General features: G+C 36.5%; 1 protein-coding gene across 1 annotated transcript in view; it reads left to right on the top strand.

Annotated features, from left to right (window-relative positions):
* The first annotated feature begins 4,098 nt into the window (after window positions 1–4,098).
* Window positions 4,099–12,519, top strand: part of LOC311295365 (uncharacterized protein) — an 87,161-nt gene continuing 78,740 nt past the window's right edge. Inside the window, exons 1-2 of the mRNA XM_084416715.1 lie at window positions 4,099–4,179; window positions 4,781–5,552. Of these exons, the coding sequence (XP_084272841.1) occupies window positions 4,834–5,552 (719 nt within the window). The 5' untranslated portion in view covers window positions 4,099–4,179; window positions 4,781–4,833. The remainder of the gene's footprint in view (window positions 4,180–4,780; window positions 5,553–12,519) is intronic.

Here is a 12,519-nt window from a genome sequence, read left to right on the forward strand (position 1 = left end):
TGTCACCACAAGAACTCCAATACACTGGACGCCAGTCGCTCTGTTTACGACATCTTCTCATTGCTTTTCAGCGATGGCGCATACCATATAAAAAGTGAGTCATATCGTGTGAGCTGAGACTGACGAGAGTTTCACTGAGCAACACTGACTCTGTTGGGCACTTCTGAGCTAAATTCCTGATGCATGTATTTTCTTTTTTTCTACCACAGGTGGAATTGAAAAGTTTTGGTATGTCTCCGGCAGTGGTCTGGTGTGCACAGATGGGGACAAACCGGAGGATTTCTTCTTTGAGTTTGTGGAGTATGGACAGGTTGGCATCAAGGGTCAGAATGGCAAGTACCTGCGTGGAGACCAGGGAGGCACGCTGATGGGCGATGGGTTAAGCGTGGACGCCTCTTCCCTGTGGGAGCACTAAGTGCTGTACAGAACCAGAGACACAAACACAGACTCACTCAGAAACAATCAGTTCTCGTACTGACACCTGTTAAACTAATGACTTTCAGGAGAACGCTGTTCATTCATGCTCTTTCTTCAGTCTTTTTTGAGTGAGTGAAATATCTGTGGTTTTATCTGTTTCTAATACTGTAAATGTTAGTGTCTCCCTTTGATTCATCAGAAAAATACAATATTACACTTCACTCTTGCAGTGGTGGATCGAGAATTTTTAAAAGCATGTCCACAATCGGGCCACCCTTCACAGAGAGCGGCCAAGCTTAACACAAGTCAGGCACAATTCTTAAATCAATGAGGTTTTCATTCATTTTCCTGAGTTTCTTTGCTGCTGGCTCTACCGCTTTGTTCATTCACTGTTATTTAAAGCCATAAATGCAAGCATTTTTGGGATTAAGAAACTACTACAATAACAGCTTAAATATTTCATTCTTCAATACTTCATTAAGAATAACACATAATAAAATATAAAACAACATTTGAAGAATAAAAAAGCTTCTGTTCAAATTTGAAATTCTGTTTTCAAACTTTGCTGTGTTTTAGAGGATAACTCTAAAACTTTTTTAGACCATGCCATGTGATTTTGTTTAGAGGAGACTAAAATGCTAATTATAGTTACTCATATGAGGCTTCTTATTACAGATTAAAGGAACACTCCACCGTTTTTTGAAATAGGGCTTATTCACCTTCTTTCCTACATTTAGATTGGTGGGCAAATGCATTTTTGTCTCAGTGCATGCATTGTTTTAGTTTGACAGGGTCGGCGCTAGCTTAGCTTAGCATAATGAATGGAATCCTTTGTTGCCAGCTAGCATGTCCTGAGTAAAAGTGATATATATATATATAAAAAAAAAAAAAACACCTAATTACTTCTTGTGGCCTGCGTATTCACAACAAGTACAAATAGTGATGCAGATTAACACTAGGCGATTTCCTAGGCAGATATTGACTTATATATTAAGGACTATATTAGGGGGAAGCACAGGCGAAGCACTGCTACTTGGGCGTGATATCTCTGCGCCCAAGTAGCAGTGCTTCGCCTGTGCTTCCCCCTAATATAGTCCCAAGTCAATATCTGCCTAGGAAATCGCCTAGTGTTAATCTGCATCGCTATTTGTACTTGTTGTGAATACGCAGGCCACAAGAAGTAATAAGGTGGGTTTTTTTTTTTTTTATATCACTTTTACTCAGGACATGCTAGCTGGCAACAAAGGATTCCATTCATTATGCTAAGCTAAGCTAGCGCCGACCCTGTCAAACTAAAACAATGCATGCACTGAGACAAAAATGCATTTGCCCACCAATCTAAATGTAGGAAAGAAGGTGAATAAGCCCTATTTCAAAAAACGGTGGAGTGTTCCTTTAAGGCAAACATACATTATTTTGTAGTATTCTACTGTGATAAAAGCTATTTCGATTAGCAATATAGCTGGGATAAGCTAAATACTTTATTCTTATGAAAATACCTGATGATGAGTCTACCTGTTATGAGTCTTCTTTGTACTTTCTGTGTGAGAGCGCCCTCTGGCTTCGAGTATGAATAGAGTGGTTCAGATATGACCGAACCTGAAAGTCTAATTCACTGCTGGTTCCTTCGAGATTTTCCTATGGAGTTTTATAATGAGTTTTTTCTGATTTATGTGTAAAATAAAGCCTGTGGTAAACATAACTTCAGGATACTTTGGCATGTTGTTTTTTCTACAAAGTAAATTACACACACCCAAACGGAATTTTGAAAGAGTTATGTTCATTTTTGAAAACGTACGTATTTAATAAATAACTAGAAAAGACAGCTGGGGTGTGAGTTGAGTGTGTGTGCAGTGTACTTTGTACAACAAAACATCAAAGTATCGTCAGTTATGTTTATATTGGGTATTTTTTTTACACGAACGCATGGCTTCACTTCAGAAGGTCTTTATTAACCCCCTGGAGCACTTTTATGATGGACAGATGGACTTTGATGAACTTCAAAACAGAAACGATCATTCACTGCCATTATAAAGCTTGGAACATTTGTTTTTATATATACAACTCAGATTGTATTAATTTGAAAGAAGACGGTGTCTTATACACATGTCATATACATCTAGGATGGCTTGAGGGTGAGTAAATCATGGGCTAATTTTCATTTTTGGGTGAACTATCCCTTTAATGTCATAATTTTCACTTTTAAGCCATAATTTTTTACATTTTAAGTAATAATTTAAACTTTTCATCTCATAATTATGACTTACTAGAGCATGTTCTTTTCCTTATATGGCAAAAATGGGCTGCTTGATGTCTTGATGAAGTTAATGACTGCACCACCATTACAACCTTAAGAAATCAAAAATACCACACAGGTTTATTCAGTTAAATGAAATAGATTCAATGAAATAGATTCATTCACTTTTGCTCAGGATGTGATGTCCCCACCACTTTTTGAAACCACAGAAGACATGCAGGGCAAAGAAAAAGCATCTCTGTCATTCTTCATAGTCCTGACCAGACAGGGCCTGCATCTTCTAAGGCGACGTACTTAGTTCAGAATATTTTTAATACATTTTGATAAATGCTGCCATCACGTCTTGACGGTGAGAGTCTTTAAAGCGTTTCTTTTTAATGTATGTTTCTTTTTAATGTTCTCTTTAAATGTATGGTGGCATTAATAGGCACAAAAGGCAGCAGTAAATTAACTTTGATCAATGCAGGCTATAAGGCTACTGAGTTTACCTGTTCAGCGTGATGACGTTTAATCTCCTCGACAGACTCTGTACAGTCACATTTAGCCACTTGTTAGCAACAAGACATTTAACAGCTTAATATAAATCTCAGGAGTGGGGTAATAGTGATGTACTTTATGTCGTAGAATAAAACGTGAAAGTGTCTTGAGCTTGTGTTCACCACTGACCTTATTTCAGCCATTTAACCAAAATCCCATTTAAAAAACCCATTGACTTTGGGAAGCGTTTTGGCCTAAAAGATTATGTCATTTCTGCACCACCCCATCAGACGTCCAGAGAGGAGGAGCTGGACGTCATTGACAACTTGATTTATTTTGGAAACATGGACACTTTATTCCCCTTCTTTGGACTTTTTAATGTCCAAATGTGTTAAATTTTATGTTATGTCTCCGGACTGACTCACTGTCTCTGATCTGTTGCTCCTCCCACCACAATATCCATACATGAAGGTTTACAATTTTTACATGAACCATTTCAAATGCACGTTTACTAATACCAAACTTTATGGTTTTGTTGACAGAAGACGCTAGATAATTAGAGACTCTTTGACTCTTATTTATTTAAAAGAGTTTATTTATTTATTTATTTATTTATTTATTCCATTCTATTTTTTTATTCCCCATTTATAGCCTATATAGAATGTATGTTGGAGAACCATCACAATAAAGTGTTAGCAGATATTAGCAGACTGTCTACTCTAATAAATTATAAGGAGTTGCAAATTTACTTAATCAACAGAATGTTCAAAAGTAGTAGTTTGGTAAATAGTTAGCAAAATTCTAAATTGTAGCATTTTTGTTTGTGTATGGTCTCGCATTTATATGGCCCTGCTGTAATTTATTTCCTCGTTTCAAACCCGGAAGTGTGAAAATAGTCCATTCGAGGAGGAGCTGCTGGATGTTTACCTGTGACATTTACCTGTCTCACAGTGAAACCGAAAGCAGCCGATGACTGTAAAGACGCCATTTCGGAAGATAGAAAATCAGCAATCGCTTCACATGTGACAGTAAGTTCGTTAAACTTTTCATAGCTGTAATATCGATAGAGTAAAATTGCGTTTAAACAGACATTATGACGAACTCACTCAAATACATGATAAAGTTGAAGTACTTTCGTTATCTAGGCCTACTTGACGACACATCAACTGTAACACTTATAAAATGGCCGAAAATGGTTAAACTTGCACTTACTTTTTCCTTTAACAGGAGAATATTATTTTAATGTTGAAATCTTCGGTTGACTTTAAATATGTATTTAATTATTTTTTATAATATTGTAATGTGTGTTCAGTGCAGTAATACTGGGGAAAGAAAGTGTGGCCATAGCATAAACACATAACAATAACATCATATTTGCTTAATGCGAGACGAAAAAACGGATTGTGAAAAACACCTGCAAGAGTTCAGCAGTGTCATTAAAGTGAAGGTGAATCCAGTGTTTAAACGAGGATGCTGTGTTTGAAAGTGTGGCCGACATGTTGCTCTAAAATACACACTATTAACTGGAAAAAACTGTTGACGTTAAGTTAAAATGAATTAAATGCCATTTAAATAAAACGTGTAAAAATTCAATTGTGTTTTGTGCATGTCCTCTGTGTCCACATACAGGCCTTTAAATAAAGTTTCACATCAGGGAGGAAGAGGAGAAACGGACCTGTAAAATGAGTGTGTGTGAGGAGAGAGAGGAGGAGGCGTCTGTTCACACTCAGAGAGCAGCATCTCCAGTATCCAGCTGTGTGTCTATAAAGAGTAACAGATCCATGCCTGAGCCCCCATGTCTCAGTGATGGACCATCTTCAGGATCCAGCTGTGTGTCTATGAAGAGTAACAGATCCATGCCTGAGCCCCCATGTCTCAGTGATGGACCATCTTCAGGATTCAGCTGTGTGTCTATGAAGAGTAACAGATCCATGCCTGAGCCCCCATGTCTCAGTGATGGACCATCTTCAGGATCCAGCTGTGTGTCTATGAAGAGTAACAGATCCATGCCTGAGCCCCCATGTCTCAGTGATGGACCATCTTCAGGATCCAGCTGTGTGTCTATGAAGAGTAACAGATCCATGCCTGAGCCCCCATGTCTCAGTGATGGACCATCTTCAGGATCCAGCTGTGTGTCTATGAAGAGTAACAGATCCATGCCTGAGCCCCCATGTCTCAGTGATGGACCATCTTCAGGATCCAGCTGTGTGTCTATGAAGAGTAACAGATCCATGCCTGAGCCCCCATGTCTCAGTGATGGACCATCTCCAGGATCCAGCTGTGTGTCTATGAAGAGTAACAGATCCATGCCTGAGCCCCCATGTCTCAGTGATGGACCATCTCCAGTATCTAGCTGTGTGTCTATGAAGAGTAACAACTATGCTGTGACCTCTGACCCTGTGTGAGTATCATGAAGTTCAGGGCTGTCTGGGCAGTCAATACAGGTGCTGGTCATAAAATTAGAATATCATCAAAAAGTTGATTTATTTAAAGAATTCAACTTAACAGGTGAAACTAATGTATTATATAGACTCATTACATGCAAAGTGAGATATTTCAAGCCTTTATTTGTTATAATTTTGATGATTATGGCTTACAGCTCATAAAACCCACGAAATCAAAATCCCAGAAAATTAGAATATTACATGAAATCACACAGTAATTACACAGTGATACCATGGTCATTGAACCAGGTTTTGGTTCTTTTGGCAGTGTGGGCAGGTGCAAATCCTGCTGGAAAATGAAGGAAGCATGAAGTGCTCTGAAAATGTCCTGGTAGACGGCTGCGTTGACTCTGGATTTAATAAAGCACAGTGGACCAAAGTCCTCTTTTCTGATGAGAGCAAATTTTGCATCTCATTTGGAAACCAAGGTCCCAGAGTCTGGAGGAAGAATGAGAGGCACACAATCCAAGATGCTTGAAGTCCAGTGTGAAGTTTCCACAGTCTGTGTTGGTTTGGGGAGCCATGTCATCGGCTGGTGTTGGTCCACTGTGCTGTCCACTCAACGCAGCCGTCTACCAGGACATTTTCAGAGCACTTCATGCTTCCTTCAGCAGACAAGCTTTATGGAGATGCTGACTTCATTTTCCAGCAGGATTTGCACCTGCCCACACTGCCAAAAGAACCAAAACCTGGTTCAATGACCATGGTATCACTGTGTAATTACTGTGTGATTTCATGTAATATTCTAATTTTCTGGGATTTTGATTTCGTGGGTTTCATAAGCTGTAAACCATAAGCATCAAAATTATAACAAATAAAGGCTTGAAATATCTCACTTTGCATGTAATGAGTCTATATATTAGTTTCACCTGTTAAGTTGAATTCTTGAAATAAATCAACTTTTTGATGATATTCTAATTTTATGACCAGCACCTGTATATTATATTGGTTCATCACCTCTAAAAACTGTTAATAACACGCATACAGACAAAAAATAGGCTAGTAGTTATGATTCTTACTCCAAAAAAAAAAAAAAAAAAAAAAATATATATATATGCCTATATATATGTATATAACTGACAAAAAGAAACAACATTGAAAGTAGGGATGTTAACCGATGACCGTTTGACCGATGGTTGACCGTATCAACGTTAACCGGTCAAAGTTGTCGGTAGTCGGTTAAAAAAAAAAAGAAAAAAAAAGTGATCTCTAAATTAGGCTATTATAGACAGTGGACTTTACTCTACTACAGTTAGCCATCTCATTCCAAGATCTTTTTGTGTGAAGTGAACAAATCCCTCACACTCAGTTTTTCATAACTCATCTGTTTTTACTTAATAACCCAATAAAAACATTTGGCGCGAGGTCACAGCGTTTGGGTTCGCGCGCTCACAAGATTTGCGAAAAGTAAAGGGTACAGGCTAAAACACTCGAGGTTAGAGCCAGGGCAGACGACAGGATGAAGCGTGCAAAGAAGTGTGTGGGACCATTTCACCAAAAAGAATGACACAGATGTAAGTTGCAACTTGTGTGATACAGTGCTTAAATACAATAGTAGGCTAACACATCATCTATGATGTAGGCTATCACCTTAAAACGCGACACCCGCCGCAAGCCTCTTCGGGTGAGAAAGGTAGCCAAAGCGGGAGGCAGAGCGGCAGAGAGATGCGACAGAGTTGCGAAATTGCAGGCACGATATTGTACAGTATTGGGAAAATATTAGATATTGGGAAAAAATTAGCCTACATTTCGATATTTTTTTCCCAACGATATAGCCTATATTGCGAGCCATGATCAATCCAGGCTAAAGTCAGTAATTACCATTCCATGATATTAATAACTAATAAGCAAGCTTCATTACAAGTGACAAAAAGGTCACTTAATATTTTATTCCAAAATTAGAACATATTTCTGTCAGAATTCGGTGAACGTTCTACGCAATCCAACGTGGCGGCGCTCTTAACAGATGTTTGTTTGTTCATTCCTCAAAATAAGTAAAAAAAAATTCTCTCTCTCTCTCTCTCTCTCTCTCTCTCTCTCTCTCTCTCTCTCTGTTTTTGGTGCTGGTGCAGTGACGCATTCATGTAAACGGCACCTAAAAGCTGTCACAAAGAACCAGCAAAAGTAATGATTATGAATATGTAAAATATTGCGATGAGACATTTTAATTATCTATTAATAAACAAGTGTTTTCTGTGTTGGCTACAAAGATGAAATCTGACTCGCGATCTTCGCAGTAGTGAACGCGCCGGAGAGAAATACACATTTCACGGATTAAATCGTTTTATTTTGTTTTGAATGGTTCTGTTTAAAAGTAGAGATTTCTGTAGATAATAGATATATTTCTGTTTTTTTAGGTGTGTGAGACGAGTAAGCTACATTATACGTTGAGTTTCGGTTCATGGATGATAGCTTAACCCCAGCAAACACATTTACGTTGTGGCAACGTCTCTGGCACGTTGCATTTCTGCTATGGCAACGTCGTTGTCTACGTGCTCGCAACATTGTAACAACGTAGAATTGTAAGACGTGACACGGTGACAGGGCTGTAGCAACGTTGTTGCGCGACATTCAGCAACTGAGAGACGACGTTCTGACAGTATTTTTATATGGTGTATTTTGTTAGATAATTATATACTTTTTATCGTTTATTGTTTATCTATATTATTATTATTTAATGGGGCTATCAACACCTGCAAGTGTAGCCTACACTTTGAAGAGTAAAAATGACAGAAGGTTTCGTTAATTCAACTTTATTAAAACTACATATAATCAAATTACACTTCCAAAAGTCATACATTTGTGGAAAAAAAAAAGAAATAAACGAATAATTTATTTTAAGTATAATAAATAAAACATAAAAAGCAAAGGCAGATCAGAACATTTAATGAACAAAATCTGTATGTATGGCGGACAGTGGCAGAAAGCCGGTGTCACCTGGGAAACATCCACAAATCCAGAGGAGCAAAGAAACGAATGAGACTAAATAGCAGAACAATCAAACGAAAAACTAAACAGTGCGAGCGATGCTACATTAATCACATTAGAAATTAAAGTTGTAGGTTGTGTTTGATAGCTGAGGTAGGTAGGCTAAACGCAATACTCACGTATCCTTGCTCGATGATGAATGAGAACACAATGAGCCCAACAAGGTGGTTGGAATTTAAAAGGCTGATTTTCCCGCTTCAGGGCAGTGACAAGTACATATGTAGTCCAGTGGTTGTCAAGACACCGTTGGCACAACCTTAAGCAATGGCCCTGAACGGTGATTTAATGTCAACATTGTGACAACGCTGTAACAACCTTCACTACACAACGTAGTTATAGCAACCTTTTGGCCATGTTGTTAAAACGTTGTTAGAAGGTTGGCTACGTTGTGCCAACGTTCTGTGTTTGCTGGGACGTTAGCTCCAGTTCAGGCGCTGGCGCCTCCGTGTCGTGATATCTATCTGCTATATTTACTTTTTTTTTATTAAATCGAGAAAATTGGATAATGAAACGCTGATTAAAATTAAGATACAATTAATACAAAACGAAATTCGTTTTATAGAAAGGCTTTGTGCTTTCTGTTTGAGGTGTCTGTGAAAGTTTTAAAGCAGTCTTTTAGTGCCGCTTTGAGCGGTCGCGTCCGTAATGGAGAACTGTCACGTAACATTGTTTTTTCCTCATAAATGCGAACACGAAAAATAAAAGACAAAAGACTTTTTAAAAAAGACAACCATCCACAACTTTATAACACTCCAGTCAACATCCTCCTTTTTTAGACGAAATAGTCCCAAATAGCTGATTTTGACTTTCTTTTTAGTACGAAATATCATTCTCTTAATACACCATGGGTGCTATACCCTTCACATCGCATGTTCCGGCGATGTGACTATTGCTCATGCGCACAGCCCTATATTTTAAACTAATCGGTTAACCGGTTTCAACCGCACTGTAAAAAAAAATCCTAATTTTACAGAAAATAACTGTGATTTTTTGACGATCATTTTCTTTAATTTTAAATTGTAGTCAAAACACTGTAAAATTACAAATAATATCTGTAAAATAAAAATTCAGCTGTTATTTTAGGTATTGTGACATTAATGACAAATTCTAGTAATTCACATTTTTTATACAGAAAATTGATCGTATTTTTAATACAGTATTTTTTCTGTTTTCTTAAATTACATAAAAATGTATGTAAAATTACAAATATAATCTGTAATTAAACAGTAACAAAACAGTTAAATGATAAAATGGTCAAATGACTGTCAGCCCCCCAAAAAACTGTAAAACATCCTAAATTAAATAAACTGAAAAACACTGTTATTTTACCGGTATTTCCTGAATAATCACGATCATACCAACGCTATCTCACGCTATCTCACGACCAATTCGTACGAATTCGTACGAATGATAAAAAGTTGGCTAATTCGTACTAATTCGTACGACCTCACTCGTACGAATTTGTACGATTTGTCTAAACCCACGTGATGGGTAGGTTTAGGGGCGGGGTCAGGGGTAGGTCATTCGTATGAATTCATACGAATTGGCCAATTCGTAAAATATGTACGATTTTGCAAAAATCGTACTAATTCGTACGAGTCAGGTCGTATGAATTCGTACGAATAAGCCACCTCGTAGAATTTGTACGTTTTCCCGTGAGATCGGGCTGATCATACACCTTCATTGTAAAAAAAATCTTAAAAAAAGGGTCAAATGACTGGCAGCTGCGGCTGCCAAACAAAAACCATAAAATTAAAGTAAAATATTCTAATTGAAATAAACCGAAAAAACACTGTTATTTCACAGGTATTTCCTGCATTATTATGGTCAAATACCTTCATTGTAAAAAAATCGTAAAAAAAGGGTCAAATGACTGGCAGCTGCGGCTGCCAAACAAAAACCATAAAATTAAAGTAAAATATGCTAATTTAAATAAAGTGTAAAAAACTTTAAAATAAATTTGATGTCACCATGATTGAGATCAGTGTCTGCTTTAGTTGGGCTCATGACCCTTGAGTTTTTAACTTTAGTTTTCTCTGGCTGCTTTAACTGTGTATTTGATACACATTTGTTATAGCAATAAATGCAGGAGAAAATATCAGATGATCTTGATTATTCATTAGTGACATTAAAGTCATCATATGATGATCTGATTCACTGATATAACAGTCAAATCTCAGAATATAATAGCTTAGATAATTTAATATGTAGATGGAATTTAGCTTTATACAAAGTCCATAATGTCATAATTTTTCACATGACCCTTGAAATATTGTGGCATCAGTATTATAACAATCTAAAATATATATATATTATACAGAAAAAGTTTTGAGCTGGTTCATTTTTTAGTAGAATAGAGACATCAAGAATCAACATATGAATCTCAACAATGGTGACAACCATCAAAGCATTTTGTGACTTTATAGTAATTCAGATTTTTTTTTCATTGTCACCATTGTTGTGATTCATACGCTGATTCTTGATGTCTGAGTGAGTTTATATGATCCTGTCAAAACATTTTCTGTATAATGACTTCATAAAATCTGAGTACTAAAATCATGGCACTGCAAGATCTTCTATAGCAGTTTTGTCAAGCAAAATTAACAACTAATATTTGATGATTTAATCAGATATTACACTTCAGATGGCACCAATGAAGCAGGACACTACCACATGATGTTTTATATCACTATAAAGTGACCAACATCATCTTATCTGAGTTTTTCTTGGATTCCTACCATAACAAATGTGCATCAGAGACACACAGTTAAAGCAGCCAGAGAAAAATGTATGTTAATAACTAAAAGGTCAAGAGCCCAACTAAAGCAAACACTGATCTCCATCATGGTGACACAAAACTTTATTATTTTCAATAAAACTTCAACTTCTAAACCTCTGTTAATTCTCAATAAGAATGTTAGTATGAAAGAAATAAAGTCTGGATTGTAATAAGTGAAGATGCTGAGATCCTGAGAGATCTGGTAGTGTTTAATGTTCTGTTGGGGTTTAAAGTGTTTCTGTATGGTGTGTGTTGTGTGTCACCATTGTGTTGAAGAGTAGAGCCTGAGCTTCAGTCCAGGATGAGCACAGACACACTGATGATATGCTGCATGTTGCTTTATTTAACAGACAGTAACTGTGTAGTTGCTGATGCACTGATGTATAGTCACAGTAAATCATGCATGTAATTAACTGCATGTTTTTCAGTAAAAATTTCAGAAAATAAATGTGAAATAACTGTTTCTGTTAAAAGTATTTTGCATTTATTTAAAATTAGGATATTTTATATTAATTATATGGGTTTTGTACGGCAGCCATTGCTGACAGTCATTTGACTGTTTTTTTATGGGATTTGTTTACAATGAAGGTGTTTGATTGTAATAATTCAGGAAATAGCTGTAAAATAACAGTGTTTTTCTGTAAAACATTGAAGGAAAATTTCTGTAAAAGTTTTTTGCACTTCATTTAAATTAGGATATTTTACTTTATTTTTACGTTTTTTGTTTGGCAGCCGTAGCTGACAGTCATTGACCGTTTTTTTACGATTTTATTTTTTACAATGAGGCTCGGTGGTCGGTCAAGAAATTTTTTAGTTTTCGCCATCCCTAATTGAAAGTCATCTTATAACAATGAATTGACTAATTCACCGTTAATAAATTTGCGTTTAATGTTACACTATTTTACTTTAATACATACTGTAGATTTAATGCTCTGTTCGTAATTATAATTTAGAAATGATACTTTTGTGTGCAGAGGGTTTCTAGAATGTTTCTAATTGTATTTCTAGGGCTGCTTGATTACAAAAATCATAATCACGATTATTTTGCTCAATATTGAAATCACGATTATTTAACACGATTATAGGTGGGTGATATGATCAAAGTCTTATTTCATGATATGAGTCACTTTAAATGTCAGTGAAATTTCACAATTATC

This window comes from Rutilus rutilus (assembly GCF_951802725.1).
Source record: "Rutilus rutilus genome assembly, chromosome: 1".
Taxonomy (NCBI): domain Eukaryota; kingdom Metazoa; phylum Chordata; class Actinopteri; order Cypriniformes; family Leuciscidae; genus Rutilus; species Rutilus rutilus.